General features: G+C 47.6%; 1 protein-coding gene across 6 annotated transcripts in view; it reads left to right on the top strand.

Annotated features, from left to right (window-relative positions):
• LOC135387925 (GATA-binding factor 2-like) overlaps positions 1–27,188 on the top strand; it is a 215,125-nt gene that overhangs the window by 62,337 nt on the left and 125,600 nt on the right. For 2 of the 6 annotated variants that reach the window (XM_064617143.1, XM_064617140.1), the window contains exon 1: positions 24,284–24,665. The exons of 1 other annotated variant lie outside the window; for it this stretch is intronic. In XM_064617143.1, coding sequence (XP_064473213.1) covers positions 24,654–24,665 — 12 coding nt within the window. In that variant the 5' untranslated portion in view covers positions 24,284–24,653. Of the gene's footprint in view, positions 1–24,282; positions 24,666–27,188 lie in introns of those variants that run through there. 3 more of the 6 variants (XM_064617139.1, XM_064617144.1, XM_064617145.1) reach the window with 3 other exon arrangements.

The raw sequence follows: 27,188 nt of genomic DNA on the forward strand, positions 1-27,188 counted from the left end.
CGAAAGAGAACGAAGATCACTGATGTAACTTTCGAGTATCAGCTTCTTGTGAAGTGTAATTTCTCATTAATAATGAGTTGAAGGCAAGTGACGGCATGTTCGTTGGCTCCTTTAACTATGCCGGCGGTAACGAAAAAGTAACTCGTTACCTGTGAGTAACGAGAACTCGTTACTTTTGTATGTTGGTAACGAGTAACGTATTTAGTTACTTTTTTTTTGAAGTAACGGGTAACGGTATTTAGTTCCTATTTTTTGGTAACGGGCACAAGTCTGGTTCCCTCGCACTAGGAAGGTTTAAGGGAAGATTCTGCTCAGCGACTAAATCAGAATGATTGAGTAACCTGGTGCCATGGATTCGGTGTTCGGTGTCCGCTCCTATAGCGGCCTGAAGAGCGGGAGGTAGTAGGTTCGAGTCCTATACCACCGGCTGTGCTGTCTGAGGATTTCCCTGGGGTTTCCGAAGACTTTCCAGACGAATGTCAGCACAAGTTCCCCCTGAAGTCGGCCCAGGACGCATACTATCCCCCTGTCCTCCCACTCCTTCCTGTTGTCCTCTCTCCGTCTGTCCACCTCTGTACGCCGCTCATAGCCACAGTTGCTTCGCGGTGCTAACACGCTACGACATTAAAAAAAGATGTATTGGAAGGACGCTATCAGCAAAAGACTCATGGAAGTGCCTCAATGGAGGAGCGCGCTAGCAACACTGTGCTCCACGTCCGCAGAGTTGTTCTCAGGGTACGAGTTCAGGTTTCGCTGTCTGGAACTGAAACTGGAATTGAAGTTAAAAAGTTGATACAGCAGGATTTATTGCTGTACTCACGTGTAGTCGATTCCACCTGCAAAAAGCAGACCACGGGTGCGTAGCTCTGCAGGTTCGACTTTTGTAATTCCCAAGTTTTTGCCTTATCTAATCTGAATACATCGAATATATCCATGTAACGATTAACGAGTATCCGTTAAACTACACTTCACTGAGACATCCCTGCGAGGCGGATCCACCCCAGCTCTCAGCTCACACCAAGACAATTCATACCAGGACAACTCATACCAAGATTTCCGTACATGCTTCAAAAGTGTTATCTGTGAGCTTTGTGTATTTTCTTCGGCCTATTTCCTCATGTCACATCGACTGCGTGGGACGATTTCAGACTTGTGTGAGGTGAGGCGCGGCACAGGCTTTCGCTTGCAACAGAGCAGATCAATCAGATCTAAAATGGGATCACGTAAACAATGTCTGGAGAAGTGTGCCGATGGACACCTTCCGATTTTTAATAATAATATTATATGAGCCGGAATACGTGTCGAAACCATTGACGTACTCAACTAATTAATTAATGTTTTAGCATTCCAAACGACGACCAAAATGCGCGACAACTTCGATTTGATTTGTTTTCGAAATTCCCGGTTCCAATAACCATTGTAGTGCAGTTTAACTATCCTTCAGTGCGCTTCAGTAAATGCCATTTGTAGAATTATTACATTTCCATCAGTATAAGAGAAACTGTGTGACATTTCTTCCTGTCTTTCCCGACGAAAGCTACTCCTAAAAAAAAAGCCCCCTTCCCGCGAAGAAACGTTGAGTGTGGCATGACTTCGCTCGGTATGAGTTGTCCTGATATGAGTTGCCCATGTATGAGTTGAGTGCTGTATGAGTTATCTTGGTATGAGCAGGGTGGTCGCCCATGCAACGCTGTCCTGGAAGCTGTCACTATATTCACACGAGCGACATCCTCACGGAATATTCTAGAGGAAGAAAAAGTAAAAAACACTGCTCACAGAGACGAAGTTCCGACAGTCATATCGGCAGTAGCGTACTGCGCGCTTAGCAGACGACACCTAGCAGACGACACCGTCAGCGTCTTTCCTGTCGTCTGCTACGGAATATCTTGTGGCTGCGTCGCAGGATATTCCCCACGGTTAGCAGTGCACGTGAACACTGTACGTTGAGCGCTCGCGCTCAGAAAGGCATGACGTCTTTAGCGTCTTCCGTTGCTGCGGGGAATGTGGCTCGTGTGAATACACGGTATATAGATCATTCCAACTTGCACAACGCCACAACTTTTCTACCTGTTCCAAATTCCCTTCGATGCAGCAGTTAACGTAGTTAAACTCTCAAGCGACACGCATAGGTCATCAATCGTTTCCCGCTACTCTATCGCCCATCCATTTCAGATAAGCCACCATCGTTTCCGGGATATCGAGGAAGTCCACGAGAGTGTCTTCTTCGATACCTCCGGGCCAACTGTGAAGATGCAACGGGTTCTGCGGTGGCAGCTTGAGACGCGGTCGACCTGGTCCATTTTCTGTCGCGCCGTTCGTCGTCGTCGTCCTTCGCTATCAGCTTTTCCTGCTGCTTCTACGTGGTCTCTCAAGTGCGGCGGCGGTGGTGGTGGTGGTTATCGGGCGAGGAAAATCGGCGTTGCTTTGACGAGCCACTCGCAGCCGCACCCGGTCAGGTGATTTGGTATTCCGTGCGCGGATCCGCGCGCAGCCCGTCGCTTTCTGAAGCGATCGGCGATGTAGTACGTTGCGGTTCTGGGCTTTGAGTGCTGAAGAGTGTGTGTTAAAGGGCTATTCGTGTCGCGAAAAGGTGCTGAGATGCACACAGAGAGGAATGTCAGAGACGAAAGTTGAAACGCCTCTTTTCGTTGGTATAGAGAACAGCGAATAACGAATGGCCCAAACTGTATCCGTGCTCACATTAATTTTTGTATAGGAACGAGCGTTTTATTAATCTTGTTGTAGACAGTCTCTTCGCCAAGTTTGATATCGTACCTGCTCCGAAGTTATATCATTATCGACTACTTACAATATATAAAAATGCTGTGAAAACTCATAATAGCACTTTTCTTAACTTATTAAAGCTCACAGCCCCCTCCTCCAGTGCTAACACACGTCACAAAGACGCCTGGAAAATTCCGTTCTCGAGAACGAACTATGGTAATCAAAAACTATCCTTTAAGCGCCTGCAATTTTAAATAAATTCCAAATCTATGCAAAAACTTCCAACAAACAGATTCGTCAAATGGTTACTTGTCTAAGTGTGTCTGATTATGTTACTACTGTTCCACTTGCGTTGGTCATTAGTATTGATAGAATGATCTGATATGTGACACTGTGAACATTGCCTTGTGTGTGTTTATCGTTGACAACTGTCACGGTCAGAGTGGGAACCCAGAGCCTTGTCGAGCTGCTTCTTGCAGCTTTTTGCACGGGGCCTCCCACATTGTACTTGCTACAATGTAAAATAAAGTTTCAATTCAATTTAATTCAATTGTTGTAAGTGTATCTCGGGCAGGAACACCTGTACCTGGAAGCCGCGTATATATAGTGGGACACTAGAACCGCTGAATTTTGTAATATGCTCTGAGCGACATCGTCACCTCCATCACCTTCGCAGACCCATCATCATCAACATCGTTGCAGCAACGGGTAAACAGCAACCCCAACGCAAGCTCCGGCGTTCATCTGGCATCGTACGACGACTAAACATCTTCCATGAACTCTTAATTCGGCCCTTTGCACCCTAAAGCCCTAATAAACCTCTCTGTCTTGGCTTTCTTAAACTCGCCTGCTGGTTCGATCCATTATTTCAACATCGCGTCTGGCTAAACGGGCACGCCACCTGGGTTCGTTGGAAGGTATCCGGGTTCGAATCCCGGTGCGGGCTGTGCTGTCTGAGGTTTCTCCTGGGTTTTCCTCAGACGCTTTAAGACATATGTCGGCACAGTTCCCTTTGAACGCACATTACCCCCGGGGCGTCAGTCGTGACGTTGCCCACCCTCTGTGAGGCCAACAACGGCGAGTCCTTTCACCACCACCACCACCACCACTACCACCGTTTTCACCATCACCAGCCATCAGCGACCAGCGGAGCCACGTCGTCATCCCGTTTATGCATCATATGCACTGCGTCTATATATCCAAAGCCCACTTTTTATGGAAACACTTCTCTCTGGCTTTTTGTAAAATGCCGAGCATAACGAGTGGTGACAGTTTTGTGGACACAGAGAAAGAGAGAGAGAGAGAGAAGTAAAAAGATGGAGACGCAAAAGATGACGGCTGCAGTAAGGCCAGCTGCTCCAGAACACTTGGCGTTTGTGGATCAGCTGTTATCATTATCTATCGCCTGCTTTGCGCTCTTACTAGCGAATTTTAGTACATCGGAGTGTGTTCACGATAACATTTCCGAAAGTACGATAAGCTTACCGCCCTGCTTCTGTGCAGCGGGTGTCACCATATTGTTAAGTTTCGATTTGATAACTTCGTTTATCGTATCGTTTTAAAACTCGCTACTGTCCAACACGAAATGCCATCAGCAACTGTCGGTTGGCGGCCCTAAATACACAGTGACATTGGCACTAAATTTTGCTTCCGCATTCCCGGAATCGGTTCACACTTCACTCTTCCTGTCGTGTGCACTTTATCACCTCACCAGGTATATAAGAAAACCCTCCGAGGACGTGACAAAACTGCCGCGCTTATCGCTGTCTTTCGCCGCACCTACATTTCAACTGACACCAAGTCCGTATGACTCTTACACATAATTACACCTCCTGCTGTCACAAAAGCAAGAAAACAAAGTCCTCCATACTCATTACTTAGGGACATCACGCGTCACAAATCGAACGCATCCCATTTCGCGCCGTATCCTTGTTCTACCTTTAACTGATCATTGTATCGATAGGAGGGCCCCAATATATTTAACCGGAACACCCTTTGAAAATGCAAACGGGAATGGAAATCCGTTTTAAAAGGGGCGGATGTGCAGCGCTTCAGGGGTGATGGCTCCAATCACGTCCGACGGCACATTGCTGAATACGAAACACCTCGGATGGCACAATGTTGAATGCGAAGTGGAAGAAGGACGCCAGACCTCTCCGAGGCGTATTCTACAGAGCCACTGAACCCTGACGATAGTTAGGCCAGATAGGCGAGACATCGTTTAATACGTTAAGTGTCCTCAAGGATTCGACAGCGAAGACTCGATGGCAATCTTGCGATTCTTCATTATGTAAGGCGAAGAACTGTACCAGGCGCGCCGACTGACACGAGGGTCATCCACCAGTAAAGGCGTTTCCGTTCGCTTAAGCCGATCACTCGTGGAGTGTTTAATGACATTGGATAGTTTAGTAGGGGAGCCCCAGGGCATGACAATGATACTGGTAGCGGTTTGGTTAAGCAAGCATCGACGTTATCTTTGCACACAAGGATTACGGAGCTGAAATGACGGTCTGGCACAACAGCACGGTTAAGACGTTTATGGTCCTTTTGAAAGAGGTGCGATTAGGTGATTAAACGAGATTTTCGTTTTAGGGATTAGTGGCGTGCTATATGCGCAAGAGCATCGTTCTGCGAGTCCTTGGGGCATACATTTCAGTAACATTTCGACAACACCTGTGCGATAAGATCTTATCGCGATATCCTACAGGATATCGTATGTTATCGAATGATATTAGAATAATGTAGCATGCAATGTGATCCAAGGGCTATCAACTTAATTGCCTGTTCGGCGGATCTCTTGAATCTCTGAAGTCTGCAGAGTGAAGGGAACAGGACAAGTTTAGACACATATCGTCAGCTTCGTAAGCTTGTAGACATTTTTCTTCGCAAGCGATAAATTTGTCGCTTCCCCACGTGATTTTTCACAAGTTCCCGCGCGAAGCCCAATTGCAAGATTTATCTAAAGTTCTGGACGATCAAAACTGTTTTCACGTACCGGCGCGTGACATTTGGAACGCGCAAACTTGAAAATAATAACAGTAACAATAATAATAATAGTAATAGTAATAATAATAATAACAAGAGGGCTTCAAAGTTTATCGGTTGAGTTGTCGATGGCTTTTCGAATTCCCTTGCTTCATGGTACTTTTTAATGGTTTACCGGTTTACGTGTGCTGTTGCACATGAGCAAGGTTCGGAAATTCACTCAACTATGACTTGTTCAGATTATTGTTCTTTCCTTTCATTTCTTTTTGCTTTTTTTCTGTATGCGGAGAGTTTGAGGTCCATCAAGTACGCGACGCCTTCTGTCGCACTGAAATGCCTATAGCGCTACAGCTGCGATCGCTTCTCACAGCCTTTCATTCGGCGGAGTATCGCCGCGTATACCTCCGTAGGTATTTAATTCGTATTTGCTCTACAGTGGGGTACTGTCAAAACAGCACGACCAAGATATGCTTACATTACCCATGGTTCTTTCACATGCATTTCGTGAGCAGATTGTGACTAAATATATATTTTTACTTCACTCTATACCAGCGGCGTAACCAGCCCCCCAAGGGAAGGGGGGCTTGCCCACCCCCTAATCCTGTGTGCGCTAACACACACATACCTGTGCATAAATCGAGATGAGAGATGAACATCTAGAATATTTGAACGTTAAAAACTGCGATTATATATGGGCTGCCATGGCCGGCGAGTCCGAGTTTTCCCACTTGATGACAATACACGCTAAATATACTCTGTTACACCTTCAAACGTCGCCTGAACGTGGCCGACTATACGGCAAGCAGTTTCACCGCCGTACCCCCTTCAAGCACTGCGACTTGTCCCATCCTCCAGGTAACAACATAAAGTAGACGTTGTAAATAAAACTTTCCTGAACACAGGTGCGATGATGACGTCCTAGGTGGTTCTCCTGTACATAATCAGCCCTATAGGCGGTTCTCCTACTTGGTGACAATACACAACGTCTGGACCATTCTCCAGTCCTCACACGGAGACAATACATACTCTTCCAGTCTTCAACAGAATCATATGTAGTGACTGGAATTCCACTCTGATGTCAATACAGAACATAGTGCTGGCCACTGGACACAAATCTGAAATCGATGAGGAGAAGTGCTGTTCCGTGCGCCCGCTGTACCGTTCCACTTGGGATCGGTGTTCGGCATGTAAGAAAAAGTTCCTCTCTCTGTGTACGGATCTACCTCCATATAGGTAGTCCTTCTACATGATGGCATCACACATTCCTCACACTCCACTTCCTGATGGGCGTCTACATCCACACAGTCTTCGTTGTTATACAGGGTTGACCCTCAGCTTCGATTCCAAGCGTCTCCATCGACCTGCTGCGGCCCTTGTGCATATAGGCTTCGACTGAACGTCCCGTATAGCGTTCGCTTGCTGCACAAACTGGACAAAGTGTGCTTCCCCCACTGCGGCCGATGCAATGTCATAGAAGACTCGAAACACATCCTCTTCGATTGTCCGGAATACGCGGACAGTCGCAGGGCCCTACAGAAGGGCCCTACGTTGAGTCTTATGATTGGGACGGACAACCATGACAGTATGTTGTGACTCACACAGCATGCTACTTCGACACCCCCACCCTCGACTCGCACAGTGTTTGACTGTCTCCTTGACATTGGCTGTTCGTTTTCTTTCACCCACGCAACTCTTCTTCCGTTATCGCCATCCCCCTTTTCTTTTTCTTTTTTGTTCTGCGTAGGTAGACAGTCCGACTTAGTCGTGACCCACCTGCCTTTTTTTTCTATCCATCATCATCATCACACACCCCTCGTATGATGTTATTTCTGTCGGTGTAAAGAGGTAGTTCTCTTACTTTATGTCAATGCAAGTATGATGTCCCCAAGTTCCGTACCATGTGGGATCGTTTTTCTGGCCCTATAAAGGGGCCTGACTCCAGAGCGGGTTGCATACTAAATTGCAATATACGGAAGGCATTCCTCGACAACAACAACATATATATTGTGATGATGAAGTGGGGAGGTTCCTCAACCCTCCGAAGCAATCTCTACTCTTGGTGCAATTTCAGAGACAGGCTGCAAGTGACTGCCCATGCGGTTTGTCTCTATGGCTACGGCTGCCGAAGCACGACCATCATTGGTGGACTCCTCATGACTGCATCACGTCGTTTAAACGATCAGGCTTTCTCTGTATGTGGTGTCGGTGCCTGCCCGGTGGCACACGCTTTTGGAAACTTTATTGCGCAGTGGCGATACCATGCACACAGCGATATTATTGTGCACGGTGACTCCTAACAGAGTGATTGGTGAATGAGACAAGGTTTGTTTGGAGCCACGTTAACTGTGACCTCCTTACTCCTTCCAATGTCTTTGCCAACCAGCAAGACAAGACGGTAGCAATGTCGCGTCTTCTACGCCGTTATCACGACCGGATTCCTTTTCAACATACTTTCCCAGTCCACAGGGTTGGATTGCAGTCAGCATCACAAAAAAATTACGGAACAGTACGCCCCGCGTCGTTTTCTCAATGTATGGGAAACCGCGTCGTTGAATCCCAATTTCTAGATCACGAGAATGTGGGAAAATGTTTCTTTTCGTTTTTCGCCGCATGCTACCGTGGTTGTGGCAGCAGCAAGGCGTTGCAGGAGAAAGAAGGCACCCCGACCCGCTTCGATTAGCCAAGCGTCCCACGTAGCCTTCCTTGCGAAATGTCCCTCGTCCAACGACGACTGCACCAATACGAAATCTAGACGGCTTTTACGGCAGCGGTGGCAGAAAGAAAAACACCATCGTATTGGAATGCCATGCTAAGTGCCTACGGTGGAAACGCACTGGCCATCGGGCTCTCGTTGACGCACATGTCCAAGGACACCTGCCTCACCGGCAGACTCAGGGAAAGTTATCTCCGCCTTTTTTCCTCGATAGGTTCTTTTACAGCTATGCAGGGGCCATCATTTCGCGGAAGAACTGACAATGTGTGGAGCGAGTGAACGCGGCTCTTGGTGCGAGGGCTGAGGGAACGTGCGGTACAGCTCTCGAAGGTATTGTTGAAGATACGTCGACTCGAATTTGCCGGGCGTTGTGGCTTCTCTCTAAACTGAGATAGCTTATTACGGCGTGTAGAAATGAGCTTCACTGGAACGAGACGTTGCTGAGTGAGACGACGTGATACTGTTGTCAGTCTTCTAACTTTTTTTTAGAAATTCCGTGTTAGCTGCCTCGAAGCAACTAAGACAATGAGCTGCGAACGGACGTTAGTATATGCATTCCCTTAGTACGACGTTAGTACGTTAGTATGCGCCCTGTTCCGACTTCAAGAAGAACTGTGCCGACATTCATCTGGAATGTCCGCCGGAAAATCGAGGGAAAACCTCAGAGAGCACAGCCGGTGGGATACCCAGCACATCCCAGTCTTCGGCACGACCTTCTGGCTACCCACTAACGAGCGGACCTGTCCCTGTAAATATCCCTGTCCAGGGGCGACACAAAGAAGAGAGTTTCACGAAGAGCACTGCTCTTGGTGGTCGTCTCTTCATTGTGTCCCCTACTATAGGGTGGTGGTAGTGGTGGTGTGACGTTGGGTTGTAAGCGAGGTCTGCCTTCTCGGATTACACTGCACTGGGGTATTTTATCGCTTTTAACATGAACTGCCAAACAGCCCGGTTTTTATCACTTTTGAGCTTTTACTTCCTCGCCCATGATTGTGGAACTTGGGCAATGGATATGATCGTAATTCGCTCATCGTTCAAAATGCGTAATGAAGTGTGTGTCAGTGTGACGTGTATGCTGAATGCGTCCGTATAAACGTACAGTTGCGTAGCCAGAAAAAAGAAACAAATATTTAGGGACGCGAACTTTACATGGGGGAGAGATTTACCCCCTCATTTTCTCTCTTCCAAATGCGCTACCAAGAATACGTCACTGAAAGCGACTTAGGTTCACGTTCCTAATTACCATAATGCGATTATTACTCGAATGATCCACTTCTTGTCACACAGGGGCGAATGGAAGTGCAGTTCACATCTCCAAACTACTTTACCAAGCCGTACTGTTATCGGGTATAAGGGAAAGACTTGCAACAGCGAGGTAGCAGAATGGGAGATGAATGAACCAAGTGAACCAAAACCAAAACCGAGCTCTTCAGGAGCGTAAGACCTACCCGCGTCGGAGGATTGTGTGTGCCGCAAAGACGTGGTGATGGTGGTGGTTGTGGTGATGGCGAAACTGCCTGCCGTCGTCGGACTCGCAGAGGCATGCAACGCTACAGCTATCGAAAGGGGATCGTGCGCCCTGGGCCGACTTCACAGTGAACTGTCCTACACTTGTCTTAAAGCATATACGAGAAAAACTCATGGAAAACAGCCAGACAGCACAGTCAGCGTCAGACTTCGAACCGCGGGATCACCTCCCGCATAGCGGTGGTGGTGGTGGTGGTGGTCTAACTGCTTGCCGTAGTCGGCCTCGCACGGCGGGCGGTTGATCTGGCCAACGGGTCAGCACCTGCCCCAAACATCTCCATCGCTCCAAAGCACGTGGCCGTCTGACGTAGAGTGCGCGCTGTCCTCCCTGTTCCGCTGATCGGCACGGTTTCGGTTTCGGTCATTTTGACCAAGCAATTAATTGTCCTCTCGTCATCTGTCTAGTCTCTACACCCCGCTCATAGTCCCAGTTGATGCGCAGTGGTAGCGCGCGGTGAAAAAAAAAAGAAAAAGAGAAGAAGTAAATGTGCTTTGTACTTGAAATTTTGTATGGCCCCTTTACATTCACATATCCTTCAGCACCGTCGGCTGTTATTATTTTGAACCATGTACACTTGTCGCACATTCAAAAAACATCACCGTGATTCATCTTTGCTCTCTCCGTAAAGCGATCTCGGCGATGATGATGACTGATACATCCATTTATCACGTGACCTCTGCTTAATTGCCGCGTCGCATTTCAACTGGGCGTTACCGAAGGGGAGCGGGGGGGGGGGGAATCTAGATCAGCAGAACCGCGCAAAAGGCAATAAAAACGAAGGTGAAAGACGCGGAGGTTGAGACGGATTCTCTTTAATTTTTTTTTTTTTTTCTTCTTGCATTTCAATTCTCTTATCAGTTGGAAAGGTCGTATGCGGAAGTTTTCCATCGTACGATAGAGATGAAGGTGGATGAGGAGGAGAGGATCCTATAGAATTCCAGTACGGGGACGAATGTTGCCACTATATCCGTCCGACAGGGCTCGGCATGGTGTCGCAGCCAGCCACATGTGCCCTTCGCGATCCTCTGATTTCAGAAACTGGGCGGAGCAGTACTTTGTTTAGTACTTCCGCGCCAGGCAATAGTACTTTGAGAAACAGAGAGAGAGAGAGAGAGAGAGAGAAAGAAAGGCTGATCAAACGAAGGATAATCCGGCGGATATCCGCCGTAATCTTCCTTTTTTTTATTGTGGTTTCAGTGTCTGGCGCGGAGGCGTTAAGGGTTCCGTCAAGACTCTCGTTATTTCTGTCGAGCACGTTCGAGAGATTTGTATAAATTATGGTGATGCCTCGATCCGTGGTCGTGATCGAATGCAGATCAGGTGGGACTTTGAAGGATGTCTGACTTCCTGAATATGTCGTTGCGGTTAATTAAGGTTGACGACTCTGGGAGAAACAGAAATAGAGCTGTGGCGGTCGTTGTGCATTCTAGGCGCGAGGCCTCTAGGACGTGTGGAGGACGTGCCGGAAGGTCGTTCTGCTCTGCATCGCAATTATTGAGTTGATCAATTATTGTTATTCATTAACCGCTGATGGCTAGAGATGGTAAACTGTAGTGCGTGGACGAAATGGTTTCGTGCATACCGCGACTGCATTTGTTTGTCACGTTGTGGTTCTGCTGGAATGCAAAGGGAGAACGTAAGTGTTGCTTCAAGGCAGTTCGTTTTGACTCCGTGTCATGTCACCCCAGCATTGAGTATATTGCGCTACAGAGGATAAGGACCGAGCGCATCGTAGTTCAAAATGTAGATGTTCTCGAAACGTGTTCGACATGGTACATGGACCATCATCGATTCTTGGAGTCGCCGTCGGCCCGCCTTGACCATTCAACCCACATCTTTCACTCTTTCAAAATCAGAACACATCACATCACACTCGTTCTTGGGTGCTGGCATCACGAAGCGCGTTGCAATGAAGGCAATCGTGCAGTTTTTGAAGTCGTCTAATCATACTCATGTCAGTGTGAATTAATTTTCATTCTTGCTGTTGGCGTCGGACATACCGTATTACTCCTTCGACTAATGACTTCGAGATTCGCTCGAGGGGATCTCTGTCAACTTGTATTTTCATAATCTTTTTTTAAGTATACTCTTTCCCAGTTTACAAGTATATTAGAGTAGCCGGTCGTGATCTTGTTGAGATCAACAACCGCGTTTTTCTTTCCATCTAATCTAATCTAATCTGAACCTTAATCTGAACGTGTCGTTCGTGTGTTTTTAATTTGATTTCAGCACTGCGAAGCAACTGTGGCTGTTAGCGGTGGAGAGAGGGTGGGTTAGCGTGCGTCTAGGAACTGATTTGAGGGGAAGTCCGAGAAACCCCAGGGAAGACCTCAGACAGCACGGTCAGTGGTGGGCTTCGACCCTGCCACCTCTCAGTCATCAGCATGCCATTGTACCTGGTTACACCAGAGCAGCGAAGATGGTGGTGGTACCACCAAAACCAAGCTGGTTACACCAAAGCATGTCTAAGTTTAACGTCAGGTAGTCAGGTGAAAGATGACGAGGAACCCACACACACACACACATAAAGAGACGATCGTGAGGTGAGGCTGAATGACGAAGGGGGGAATATGTTTATTATATATAAAAAAAGGAGGGAACGGTTAGCCTGCACTACGGCAGCTTGCTATTCCCAGCAAAGAAAGGAAGAAAAAAGAAAGACAAACAAACAAAATGGAAAACAACCACGAAATTGATCACAGTTCACCCAGAAGGCCACCAGATCCTGAGGAACTGAAAACAAGTGCCTTTGTCACCTGACTATGTTGACGAGGAATGACGAGGGAAAGATGAAAAGGTTCCCGAAAAAGACGACGAAGGCTGGCTACCCCAGTCCTCGTAGTGTATACTACGAGTACTGGAGTATAGGCAGTCCTGGTCACGCTGGTCCGGCTTTGTCCCTTGAGCGGGTGCGCGGTCATGTGGGCCTGACCGGTAACACAAGCGCAGACGCGGCTGCAAGACGAGCCGCCGCAGCTGCTACTCCCGCCACTGCACGTCCACCACTTACACTTTCTGCTTGCCATTTAGCTATTCGCCGCCGGTGTGCAGCCCGTGCCCAAGCATTTAGATCTCAGGCCGTCGCCTACAACAGTCACGTGTAGTCCATCGACCCCTCGGTTACCTTTTTCATTGCGTGTCGCTGCAGTCATCAGGAGGGATCATTGCTGCACCGCCTCCGTCTCAACGTTGTCCGCACCCCGTTGCTTCTTTACAAAATGGGCCAATCCAGCTCCCCCTTGTGTTTTAGCGAGGTGGGCGACATTCCTCATTGTCTTCTGCACTGCCAGCAGCACATTCCCCAACGGCAAGCCCTCCATCGCCGTCTAATACAGCTGGGCTGCAACACATTGTCCATGGCCGCCCTCCTCGGTCCCGTCCCTCGGCCTACCCAGTGGGCCATCACCACAGCCCTGCTCCGCTTCTTAAATGACTCTGGCCTTGCGTCTGCCCTCTGACTGGACATTCTTGGAACTTTCCTTCGTGCCTGTGCTGCACTGCACTGCGTGCCTGTTTTTCTTTCATCTTTTCCTTTCCTTTATTTCTTGTTTATTTTCAGTTCCTTTCTTCATCTTTCTATGTGTTTATTGTTCAGTTCCTTGCTTTTTCTTTCATTTTGTTTCGTTTTCGGAATAGCAAGCTGGCAATAGCCTGGCTGACATTTCCGTTTTCTTTTTTTCACTCTATTAAACATATCCCCCCCCCCCCGGTCACGTCTAGTCTTGGCTAATAATATATACATGTTTTTCTCTTTCTATACTTTAATCTTACTCAGGAAGTATTGATGTCTCTCGTGTTCTATGCCATTCAGCGCTGTAACTGTATAGCGTGTACGTAGAATGTGCCCGACTATTTAATATTAATAATAATTGGGTGTTTACGTCGCGAGACAACTGAGATCATGAGCGACGCCACAGCGGTCGGTCTGTGGATTGCTTTTGCCCACCTGAGGGTTCTTTAACGTGCGATGAAAGCTCACCACACGGCACCCCGTATTTAACGTCCCTCGCGGAAGACGGCGTGTCTAAGCAACTTGTACCCTGCCACCAAGTTGCTGGCGTCCTAGGCCGGGTTCGAACACGCGATCTCGGGATCAGAAGGCGAACACGCTACCGACTGAGCCACCGAGGTCGGTACCCGGAGTATTTGCATCATTGTTGTCTCACATTGTCTTAAAGAAGACACACACACACACCCCTGTCATAGTGACTAAAATGATCGTCCCCGACGCCGACGCTGGGAGGTGACCAGGACTCGAATCCCGATTGAAGCTGTGCTGTCTATATGATTTCTCCGCGTTTCTCTCGGACGCAGTAAGACAAATATAGATGCGGTTCCACGTGAAGTCGACCCATTGCTATTCCCAGCAAAGAAAGAAAGAAAAAAGGAAGACAAACAAACAAAAAGGAAAACAACCACGAAATTGATCACATTTCACCCAGAAGGCCACCAGATCCTGAGGAACTGAAAACAAGTGCCTTTGTCACCTGACTGTGTTGACGCGGAATGACGAGGGAAAGATGAAAGGGTTCCCGGAAAAGACGACGAAGGCTGGCTACCCCAGTCCTCGTAGTGTATACTACGAGTACTGGAGTATAGGCAGTCCTGGTCACGCTGGTCCGACTTTGTCCCTTGAGCGGGACAAAGAAGAAGAAACAGAAATCTTGTCTTACCCAAGTAATGAGTTAGACATTACATTGCCGACGATCAACACGCCAGCGACCAGACGTCCATTTCGCGGCGGGGTATTTCAGCGGATATCTTTAATTTGCTTCCTACCCCCATTTCGTAAGGCACAAACAATTTCAAACGTATTCTATTTCTTCTACGAAAAAAAAAAGAAAAGAAAAAAGACATCCGCTTCCTCTACTGCATCCAAGCAGGATAACGGTGAGGCATGCAGTTCGAAACAGACGCGGTATATGGCTTCCTGAAGACTGGAAGGAACGCCGTGAACCCTCTTCTGTATTGTCTTTATCCTGGTGTGTCTTTTGCGTGTGTTATTAATATCACAAAGCACGTTGAAAGCAGAAGAGCGGAACCGAGCGGCGCACTTGCATTGCATTGGCGATGTTCATGCAACGATACAACGCTTGTGCCGTAGATAATTACTTCGACACGTGCGTTCGCCAGAGTATAGCCATCTGAGACAGGCATCGGACTGTTACATCGACAAATACGATATTTGTAGCAGAAGCACCGGATAATCTTGAGTCCACTATCACGGGGCACAACTCTGTCCGAGCACTAATCTCGATCGAGGCCCGCACTAATGCCAAGTCTTGTCCTGCCCTGTGGAGTGCTGTCCTATGGACAGCGATCCCACAGACGAACTTCTTTCATGATGGACTAGCTCACCGTGCTTCGTTCTATCAGAACACATGTCACGTGGTGTATGTTTTGCATTTCGTGGGCTTTCTTCTTTGCAGCGAAAAAAAAAAAAAAATTACACAAAGCGGAAACACCTCGATCACGTGCTTCTCAAGGCCTTCTAGCACTTACAAACTGACCCGTCTGCCTTTAAACCAATAGGTTTCAAGTTTGTCTTTTCTAATCGTCGTCAGCGTCTATCGTTGTTGTTGTTGTTGTTTTCTAAGTAATAATTATGCACAATGAAAACCGACTACGATACACGGCTGCTATGATGCATGTCATTTCGAACACCCTGTGTATAGTATGTCCGTATTTCTCGTAACACGGACTCGTGCACGCGAAATTACTGAAGTAAGTCTAAGAATGCTTTCATGCGACGCATTCCTATGAAATGCGAACACTTCTTTCTTCATCCAATCGTTACCGGAAGATATATTGCCTCTAACTATCCCGCGAAAGACCGCGCCAATTAGCCGTCATACCCCATTAAATGCCAAGGTGCGTTTACACATACCGCTGTGCATTACAGACAGCAGAGTTACCCGTGCCTTTATTTTATGGCAAAATTCACGTCCAGTAGGCGTCCAGACAAAGGCAGTAGTTATTACATACATGCATCTTTACGTTTCATGTGTTCCACAGAAATGTTTGCTTTGTTCACAGCCTTGGCAAGTCTCTCTCTTCCCATTGCGTACGTGCTTCGTGGACGGACAATTAAACATCGCGTACCTGTCGTCGACTGCACGGCCCATAAATTCACGGCAGAACGCATGAGAAACGGACTGTCTTTGTTTTTTTTGTTTTTTGTTTTTTTTTGCTTTTTCCTTTTTTCGATATGCCACGGTCTGAATTCCTGCTCAGACCAATTATATTTAGCGGCTAGGTAGTATACCGATGCTTGTTCAGGAAAGTTGTCTCTGGTGTTCTGTGGCGCTTCCTTCGTCTATCCAATGTGGATGTTCGATGCCAGGTGCATGGACCCGAAGTCATTGATGTGAATGATCTCGACTGCAGAAGCCTCGGGGTGTCTGTCCTGGACTCGTAGGGCATTGACAACAGAGCTCATTCCTGTTCTTGTCGCTTCAAACGACAGCAAGCGCTTTCATGACTGAATAACGAAAACCAGCGGTAAAAGACGCAGAGAGAACGAGAAAAAGAAGGCGGACAGACAAACGCTTTCGTGACTGTGAGTCGTGTGTCTCATCGCGGTATCCTTTCACTGGAAATAATTCGGAGAAATACATAGTGATGCACCTCACAGTGAAGACTGTTCAGAAGAGCAAATATAGTGCTTCAAAAGGGCTATGCTGGCGAACTTACGTAAATTCTATCGAAGTTTGTCAGATTGTCCATGTTTGTTTGTCTGGTAGGTGTTTTAGGAGAGGTCGGCCAAAACAGTACGTGACATTGGGTAAGCACTATTGTCACCTGACGTCAACATGAAATAACAATAGACAGATGATCATGATGGTGATGATAGACATGGGGTGTTCCACCACTAGGGTGCAGTACCCTACCCACGTTACATTTGAGACATTACATGAGTCATGTGAGGACGAAGTGAAATGAGGTGAGCCATCTGATGTCAACCACGCGAAGTATTTCCCCATTTTTTTCTTTACCATCACCATCACCGAAGTATTATCGCGGGTACTGATATCTCCCGTAAGATGAGCAGCGACGATATTTTATAAATATCGTAAAAGTTTACGTTTTGAGAACCTCTATAGTTTCGATAACAACCAATTCAGCGCACAAAGACGCCCGAAGGTTATACCACAGGCTTTGTTTACATCCACATCGCTTCCATCCTCCTCTCCTTCCTGGTGTGTCCTCTCTCCGTCTGTCCACACGTCTCTACACCGCTCATAACCACAGTTGCATCGCGGCGCTAACCCGCCCCCCCCCCCCCTCCCACACGCAGACACACATCCACATCGGTGCAGTGAAACGGGTCACCACGACAGAGGAAAAAAAAAACGTCCTAATCAGGAAGCAATGCTCACCTGCTGTCATCTCCCCCCCCCCCCCCACCCTAATAGCCTCCCCAGCAAAACAGCGCCACCTCCTTGAAGCCAACCCGGATAGCATCGCGAAACCAAGTCACGTCTCACTCTGTAGCAGTGCACCACATAGCGCATGTCCCAGTCCAAGGCAGTGTTCCTCTGTCGGCCCTGCTGTCTCCGTTACAAATGAACCTCAGTTCTCTGTAATCCTCTTAAAGAGTCCTTCCTCCAAACGATCCCACGGCGGTCCGTGGTACGTGCCTGCAGAGGCCTAAAGCCGCGAAACGGACTTACAACCCGTTAGGAGCCACGGACGAGGTATGGCCTTCCTAAGGGTATGTAGGTGACAAATGGACGGCGGGGGTCGACGGAGGCAGCAGCATTTATTCCGAACGCGGGCAGCTCACGTTTGAATAAAGCTGGACTAAAGGACAAAAATGTGCTTCATACGAAGCATTGACCTTCGATTGGCTAGCTGGTTCTTGTCCCATTTCAGGTCGGGTCAGGGACTCAGGTCGGCCGGACACTGCAGCGCTTTGCGCCGATTGCATTTTTGCGTTGCACTATGGGATTGGGTGTCCCCAACGAAGGTTTCGCTTTGGCGTACAGTTAGGAATAAGCTGGAAGTGCACGACTGCTTTTCGTTTTCGCCAGGAGAGATAAACTACCGTCGCTTTTACTGCGGGGCACTCCTCTGTACGGTCCTTGTTACATGATCGCTTTCACAAGCCGTTATCTTATCTACAACTACTTTCAGGCATCGCTTGCTTTAGTTGTTCCTAATACATTGTACGATGGTCATTAATAAAGATTTGCCGCGTTTTTTTTTTCCCCCGTATCCAGATTTGCCCTAAAGCAGATGATCGGTTACCTAAGCCCTCATGAATGCATATCTCTACCAGTTGCGTGTGCCTTGTAGCATCTGATTATCTACTTTTTTGAATTTCACGTCAGTCCTATCGGCAACGCCACAACACCCGTATCCCACGATAAAACGAGCCGATCTTTTCGGAAACGTGCGCAACATCGCCCAGGGCCTTGTGATGATATCGTTGTGACTATCGTTAGCATCGTGAAGAACACGATAAATTGCGGATCCGTCAAAGTTTGTCTCGCCATGGGCAACTTCAAGATCGAACGATCGTGCCTTGGTCTGTTGCATATACTTGCCCCGACTGCATGACGTTTTGTCGACGGAAAAACGGTGCATCGTGACGTCAGCCTTGCGGAAAATCGCGGAACCCACCCGCAAGCAACGATTTATCGACGGCATACTTCGCGGTCAGGAGCGATGCTTGTCGTCCGGAGACACTGCGCAGCTTCGACTGCGGAACACACACGACGGATGGCTAAGATTTCACGTGTAGAATATGGAACGTATTACTGCGTTTTGGGGAGTTTTAGCGAATCGTAAGCACCCTCCGATTCTTACTCCGTATGGCTGTCAGTAAATCAGAGATCAGCAGCGTGACGTCAGCGACTCCAAAGGAATCATGCGACTGGCATATCACGGTTTAGGTAATCGTGAAACTTTAACGTTCTCCCAAAAATCGCTATATAGACGACCTGCACCCCTACGTCGTTGATTACGTTTCGCCGTCGCGCAAAGCATGCTGATGTGCATTATCAGCCTTATCGGCATATCAGCCGACGCGTCTTTTCCCGCTTGTTGCCCACCACGGCAAAATAAAACCTCGAACCGGTCTTACCGTGACGTCACATGTTTGTAAACAGAGGATCGTCCATTAGCGAGTTTTATTACATCATAAGAACTCTACGATAACGATAGATACGATAAAGGAAGTTATCGAATCCAAGCTTTGCAATGTGACGTCACTCGCTCCAAAGAAAGAGGGTAATTGGCTTATTGCGTTTTCGGAGCCGTTAGCGTGAAAACCTTCCAATGTAGTAAAGCTCGCTATAATTCGGTCAGAAGTCAGTAGAGAGTTTTAGTGTACGGTACGCTATCGCCTTTGCGTACGCAAGGGATAGCGTTTGTGGTTCTGCGCACTGCGCGAAGCTCTCTTTGTTATGGGCGTGCGCAGAACCATCAACGCTATCCCTTGCGTACGTAAAGGCGATAACGTACGGTGTACTAAAACTCTCTAATAAACACGATACACGGGGACGTCCGGACCGCTCCGGACCAATCCGGACCGTTCTTCAGCGGTCGTAGCCATGGCAACGAGTCACCGCCAACCGTGTGAGTAGTCATCAGTCAACGCGGCGAAGGAGAAACAGGAGGCATTATCGAGGCTCTTCTTTGCATAGGTGGCGTTGTCTGTGCCCTCGACCATTTTCCGGCCAGGCAAGTGATTGGTTAAGCCGGACGCGTCACTTCCTTCGTTTGCGGCAAGGATCTGTTGACCGTATAGACGTCTGGGTAAACCATCGCTGAGCGCTTCCTTCCTCGAGAAAACGCCGTATGCGGTTACCACTTAGGATATGGACAAACCCCTGCAAGAGGACCGATACAAATACAAAATGATAACAGTGAAAAATTACCAATGGTTGCTTGATGTTCTGGTTAAGTAATCGAGCGGCTACCAGCCAATAACTCCGAACACAGAGACACATGGAGCGATGGAGCGATGTGTGTATTTTTCTTTTCCTTCTTTCGTTTTTTTTTTTTTTTTTTTGAGTTGCAGAATTGTTAGGGTGCCCAATTCCCCCAATCGCTCCATATTTTTTTAATTTATTTATCAAGTTATCAACCAACAGCACGCGAGCCTCATACACGGTCCCCCATATAGCAGAACTCACTCGCAAGCACCCGATACCTTCGCTGCGTCGACGTTTCCATTCCAAGCTCCAGTATTCAACCGTGATCCATATAATTGTACAGGATACTCTAGATAGAGGAAAAAGGAAGACTATATTGAATAATCTACAACCGTGGTATCTTTAACTACCACCAACCAGGCCATACCACACCGTATATACCCCACTTTGTAAAGCATGAATCTTTCCCGTTTTCTCTTTACTTTACTTTTTTCTGATGCATGGCGAGCGAGATAAGCATCAGATCTCCCGTCTATTTATACTTTATCGATGGGCGTGAGGAAAAAACGCGTAATGGAACGCAGCAAGGTGACGCAGGCAATATAGAAAGTTGTTCACAGGAGGTGTCGCGCGCCTGACGCACTCCGGGCGATGGCTGTGCCCAAGGGGTTAATTCAGGAAGGGACGGGAATAACATTTGCTTTTGCAAACAACTAATCATGCCTCGCCCGGTGCGATACACAGCAAACGATGCGCCTTCTTTTTATAGAAAGCGCCAGTCGGAATTACCGTATGTACGTGCGAGGGAATTCGTTGCCTTGAAAACAGATAAACGCTCCTGTGTTTGTGTGTGTGTGTGTGTCATGCACGTTAGTAAGTTAGTGTTTTTAAAAGCGCGTTGAATTTATCTCCTACTTAATTACAGCCTCTCCGCGTAGCTGTGTTGGAAAAAAAACACCGTGTATTTATAGCAACGCCAGCAAGATATAATGCTGACGTCCATTTATGGCCATCTGGAGGTAATTCTGAGAGAAATTATAGCGATTATTATTATTCGGTGGTCGTCATAGACTGCTACGTTTACACAGCACCTGCTCATTGGTGTCTATCATGACCCTTCTCCAAGGTCATGATAGACGCTGGGAGGTGGTGGGATCGAATCCCACAACCACGAACCGTGCTGTGTGAGGTTCCCTCTGGGTCAGCCAGCGGATCTTCTCGAGAGACTTCGGCACAGTTCCCCTGAAGTCGACCCAAGACGCATTTTAACAGCTCTGTCTCCTACTCTGTCCTGCCCGCATCTGTGCACCGTTAATAGCCACTGTTGCTTCGCGGTGTTAACGCGCAATCAATCGAAGAGATATAGGTATGGACATCCCTGCGATGTCATGGGGTCGTACTCTATAGGTCGGATTGAGGTCACAAGTCGTGTTTCGAGCTCCATTTGTTGAGTAAGTTGCACTTCTGTCACTTCAAACGCAGGCCGCGTAACTCACGATGGCGGCCAGGTGCAGTTAAGAACTATTTAACGAACATTTTCTTTTATTATTAGACGAATAGTACCGGACAAAGGGAATGCCGAACGTACAATCCGGGTGTCATCTCATTAACGGGGTCATGTGCGCTCGTTGCATTGGGCGACACTTATAGGAAGGCGATCAGGTGAATGCGAACAGGCGGACCTCAACTTCAAGAAGGAGAGCATGAGGTGATCGTGGCTTCATGACAATTGTATGGGGTGAAATCTGAACCTCACACGTCATTCGTTCTGTTGGTGGGACTTAGAAGGACAATAAGTACGAAAAAAAAACAAATAGAGCAAAGGCAGAAAGTGTGGCGTGCCTGTTCAGGTGCACAAAATACAAGCCAGCAAGCACAAAGAGTAGTTCAAGAGCAGTATGGCGCATACATAACGCAAGAAGCGCAACGTGCATGCACTGGAAGAGGTACGTGAGGTACTTCATGAAGTCCTCGATCACGTAGCATATTCTGCCTAAGTCAGGTGAAAGAAGAAAGAAAAATATATATTTATCATGCGATTAATTAATTAATCTTTAGCTTAATTGTACGATCTCAATAACGTTCGAGCCGAAACTTCCATTACAATGTTCCTCCAACCTCGTGGACACGCTCCGCAACATCAACGATCCAAGTAATTCCAAACCGCGAACGCAATAGAAAAATAAAACCTTTTACAAAATGACGAAACGAGAAACGAATGCCTCTTCGAAAACATGGCGCGCACTTCGATTAAGAGAAAAAGCTTCCCCGTGGACGAACGCCCACCAGGCTAAGGCCAGCGGGCCGCCACACTTTCGCAACGGCCTCCCCCCACTATACCTGCCATCGAACGAATCATTCCTCTTTCTGAACGACATAAAACTCAATTCCAAACACGCGGAAGCACGCAATAAACAACCACCATTGCTCATCCCGCGAAGAAGGTCCCCCGCGAAAAAACGACGTCCCTGTCGATGTCACTCCAGTTCAAGTTGCGCAAAGAACCCTCGTATACGGACCCTCTTCAAAAGAGTCTGGTGACCTCACGGTGAGCTATACTTAATAACAGTTTCACCTTTCGTAAAAAAGAAAACACCTGTTGCAACTGTTGTGGTTCCAAAGTTCCAGGACAGCCGGCGGTATGCCAAAGTGACTGATCGAAGAAAAGAGCCGTTCAAAAAACTCCGGAGCCTCGAATTGCGTAAATCCCTCCAATATTTTTTCTCGTCTTCAAAAAGAGAGTTGCTTGTACTTCGCTAGTCGTCCTGCCGCGTCTTCTTGGATTAATCGTACAGTCGAGGCTAGACGCGTCAGTTGGCTGCAAGGAATAATAAAGCAGTGGAAGACGACCTTTAGGTGGAGAAAAACACTGTCCACTGTCTTTAATTACCATATTCAGAAAGGTCGACGCGAGAAAAGTGTTGTGGAAGTAAGGCGGACGAAGGCGTCGGAGAAGTTATGAAAGCGTACTGACCCCGTTGGAAGTGTTGGTCATCAAGGGAAACGACTCAGGTGCGAGCTTCTTGAAGGTGACTTAACGGCTGTTTGACTAAACCAGCAGACGTCTGTCCGTGGGTGAGATGTCACACAAGATAGATAGGCACATACGTCTCAACAAATGATGGTGATAGCAAAGAAGCCGAAGCTCTATGGGCACACGGTAATGCATGAAAGCACTGTAAGACTCCAGTGCAAAGCCAGCGAAATCTACTATGACGAAAAATGCTTGCCACCATAGAGCCTCGGCTCCTTTTTTTTCGTTGTGCATTTCACTGACTCTGCACTGACGCTTTCAGTTGGTGACGTTCTCACCCTGATGGGAGGACATCACGTTCCACGTAACCTTGCTGAGGCCCCATTAAGTCCGAAATAGCTGTCCAGTGCTGGTATTGCAACGTTTATGTTACAGCCGTAATATGGACGGCGTCGCCACGTGTGTTAACAAGAGGAAAGTGCTGTTTGCCGGCTAATATGTCCCGAGCGTATCCAGAAATGATGGTGATCAATCTCACTTTCCGGCTTGTCAGCAACCTGAGCCACCGTTCTTACTTTTCCTTGAAGGGTCACTCTGGTTCGGAAGGCGGCACGTGTCCCACCTAGGCTACATAAGTGTGAACTTCTTTATGAAGTTACGAAGCATCAACGTCGATTACGAATATTATGCACGACAACTGTTCCAGAAGTTATACTGTTTTTAAAATAGCTCTGAGTGACCGGATCAGCATCACGCAGATCTGTGCTGGATCCATATAGTGTCATCATACCATCAGATTATCATACCTCACAAGAGGGCGTCACGGCAGCACGGTGCTCTTGGTGTAGCATGCATATCTGAAGTGCAATCCATGAACGGGGATTCGGGTGCAGAAACTCATGCCTTTCGTGGTCTGTCGTTTTACACTATTTTTCAAAAGGCCGGCTCTTTTTTGTCACTGGACAACTTTGGGAAGCGCACCACTACGAGTACCCAATCCATATATTTTACTTGCCTGCGCGCTCCATCATCCATTGGATGACATAAAATGTAAATGTATTTTTCCTCAATTTTTCCGACGCCATCTAGATTCCCGCTGGCGACGCCAGGACTTCCCGACGTCTAACATCGGGGAATCCCCTGATTTGGAAGGTGGACAATTTACAGGCACCAACATTGCGTACAGTCGCAAAAATAAACACGCATCTCTAAACCCACCCAGCCACGTCACAGGTAAATTTTCTCCCGGGGGGGATAAAGTCGTCCAACGAAAACAACCCGTCCCTGCCGCACAGATATGCTCGCCAAGGACGCAGCCACGCCGTCGGTTCCCTCGCTCGTTGGTAAGCGTCTACTTCCTGTTCCTGTTTCTCCACCGTTTACCTCGCATTGGCCAGAATGCGGCCATGTGACTGGTCTCTTGCACGTCCAGTAGGAAAGGGAAAACACGTTGGAGAACGCGGCGACCACATGGCATGTCGCTGTAAACAGAACGGGCTTGGGGAGCAGGACAGGGCAGACTTACTGCAACCGTTCTAGCGGTATCCACGCACTTCACTGGTTCTTGTTGTTAGGAGAGATAGTTCTGCGTTGATAGTTCTTACATAAGACGCCCGTCCTTAGCCCGTCAAGCCTGTGGACCGTTTGCCTTCAGCGCCTGGAACACACATCGTGGTGCTTCAAGCCATCGTGTTTGGTGATCCTGCATGCTACGATATCCAGATGGATGCTTCCTAAGAAGACAGTGACTAGTGCATTTATTTGTAGTGTGTGTGTTTTCTGAGGAACATTTGTGGCGATACGGGATAACCCACGACCTTCAAGACGGAGACTTATATTCTGAAAAGGATGGATAGCCAGGTGAGACCTTTCTTCCCGGACAGCTCGACGTAGGGGCTTCAGACTTGGTTTTTCTCTAGTTCTGCAATGCTGCAATAGCCTGAGGATTATTAATGTGGTCAGGATCGTTACCAACTGCAACGAGATGTTGTGGTAAACCGGCTTTCCGAAGCGACTCAATTTTTGTTGATTTGTAGTTGGCCGCAGAAATGTTTGTCGAGTCCAGATGAGCAAGAAACGAGGCACGTTGGCTAGTGCGCAGACACTATGTGCGTGAAGCTATGAGGGAGAGCGACGAGAGCGCTTCATTTTTCCCGCCATCCCGGATCGCATCTGATTGGTCGGTTCGCGGAACCGTTCTAGCCACTCGTTTCACACTTTCGTATAGTCTCCACAATGGGGGGTTCCCGATTCGTTTGTGCTACTAGATGGTACAGTTATGCTGAGTGACGCACTGGATTTCGTCGTTCCAGTCATGTCACTTCAGCCGGGTGCAAACTGCATCCATTATCCATTATCTTGCTTGTGAAGTCGTCGTCTTGTTATATTGAGTATGGCACGGTATCGATGCCTGCTACTACTTGTACAGAAAAGAAAAAGAAAGAAAAACACGAACACGAGAGGGGCAAGAGGGACTGTTGCAGAACTCGCTCGGACATGTGCAATTTACCCCCCAACTTTTTTTTGTTTGCACACTCATACTAAAGCAAGCCTTGGTACTTGGCAAGCATGACGCATAGAACATATGAAAAGCAATATTAACGAGAAAAAGAAGATCTTAATTTAAAAGATGCCAGGAGATGACCGATATGTCATCTATCGTCCCCCTTCTTGGTAACGCTTTGCCGTTACTTGGAGCACCTCATGTTATTATCGACATATATTTGTCGTTGTTGTTTCTTTACCGTTAGAGCTAGAATTTAGCCTCTTGTTCTAGGCTCCGCAATTTGCGCGGAAATAAATGCAAACATTATCACGTTACATTTACCACGTCACAGTAAAGTTACATTTAATTTCACACCTTGTTCAGAAACGATAAATTGCAGCAGATACGGCTATCTTCAACCGCAAAAAGCCAGCGAAGCTCTGTACTGTCTATACGACGGCACAACGACGTGCAGGACGTGTGTTTTTCTCGATATTAAAAAAAAGGGGAGGCCCTAAAATTGGAACGTGACTTTAGGATTACCAGTTGGCGCAGCGTTTTATCGCAGGTGCGAATACGGTTCTGGCCAGGTGGACCTGTCCCCTGTAACGGGGATTAGCACTTTTAACAAACGACTGCCGCCATTTCGACGTAGGTCTTTCCATTAATCACGGGTAAAAGGGTTACGCTGCAGGCATCGAGGACTACAAAAATGTTTTTTTTTCTTTTAAAATAAAATAAAAAAGATACAGTTAACAGGGCCCCGGGGCTGCGCGACTCTGGAATTGACAAGTGTCTTAACCACTTGCCAAAGGAGCGCGGACGAAATATCGCCGACGCAATGCAAGTCACGTGCGCTCCATGGTGGACAAACGGGAAGTTGGGCTTCGCGATAAATCGCTTTGCGGCATAATCAATAACGTTTATTCAGGTGGTTGCTTGGAAGGCCTTTTTCTTTGCTGGATTTACGACCTTTTCGCTGGAAATTGATCGCCATAAACATCGTTTTGGGTTACAGTGTGTTACGGTCCAAAATGGAGTTTCTTTCGAACGTGCGCTGGATTTAGAAGGAACTCAAAAATAAGCGTTTGTTGCAACGGGTCTACTGTTGCGGGTGGTTGGAGAGTTGGAATAGAGCTCTGCGAAGCGAATGTGGCTATATGAGTGGTGTACGGAGCCGATGGACAGGAGAGAACAGTAGGAAGGGATGGTGGGGGTTAGTTTCAGTCATGATAAGCTAACTTCACAGGGGAGCTACATGCGCCGGCACCAGTCTGAAAAGTGTGACGGTTTCTGCTATTTCGTCTGCTGTTTCGGACAGTTTCCAAGATCGTGGTTCGTGTACTAGCACTATCTACGCTCTAAACACAGAACTTCACCGCTGTGCACCAACCATTGCCACGACTGACAGGGTTATCGCTTCTGATTCGAAGAGAGAGAGTGGAGTACGCCGTTTTGTGTCAATTTAGATGTATGATAATTTGACACAAAAAGGTGTACCCCCTTCTCTCTCTTCGAATCAGAAGCGATAACCCTGTCGGTCGTAGTAATGGTTCGTGCACAGCGTGCTGTATACGGTGAAGTTCTGTTTTTAAGAGTGTATTGCCTTATGGTGAATTACATGCGCGAGGGGTAGCAGAACCCGTCGAGGTCAAGACAATACATTACCCACTATATTCAAATCCTAATGTAATGTAGTGGCCATCTCGTTCATGTCTTTACCACATGTTCCATGAGGTCTGTGGTACAGATACTGCCGGCAGGGGGCAGCTAAGTAGGCTATACGGTCGCAGCTGCCTCGTGGAAGTATAACCTGTTACGCTTACCAAGTTAAAGTAACTTGGCTACTTTGCAGTAACGTCTTAAAAAATGAAAAAGTTCAGCCAACGCAAGTCCTT

This window comes from Ornithodoros turicata, chromosome 3, assembly GCF_037126465.1.
Source record: "Ornithodoros turicata isolate Travis chromosome 3, ASM3712646v1, whole genome shotgun sequence".
NCBI classification, from domain to species: domain Eukaryota; kingdom Metazoa; phylum Arthropoda; class Arachnida; order Ixodida; family Argasidae; genus Ornithodoros; species Ornithodoros turicata.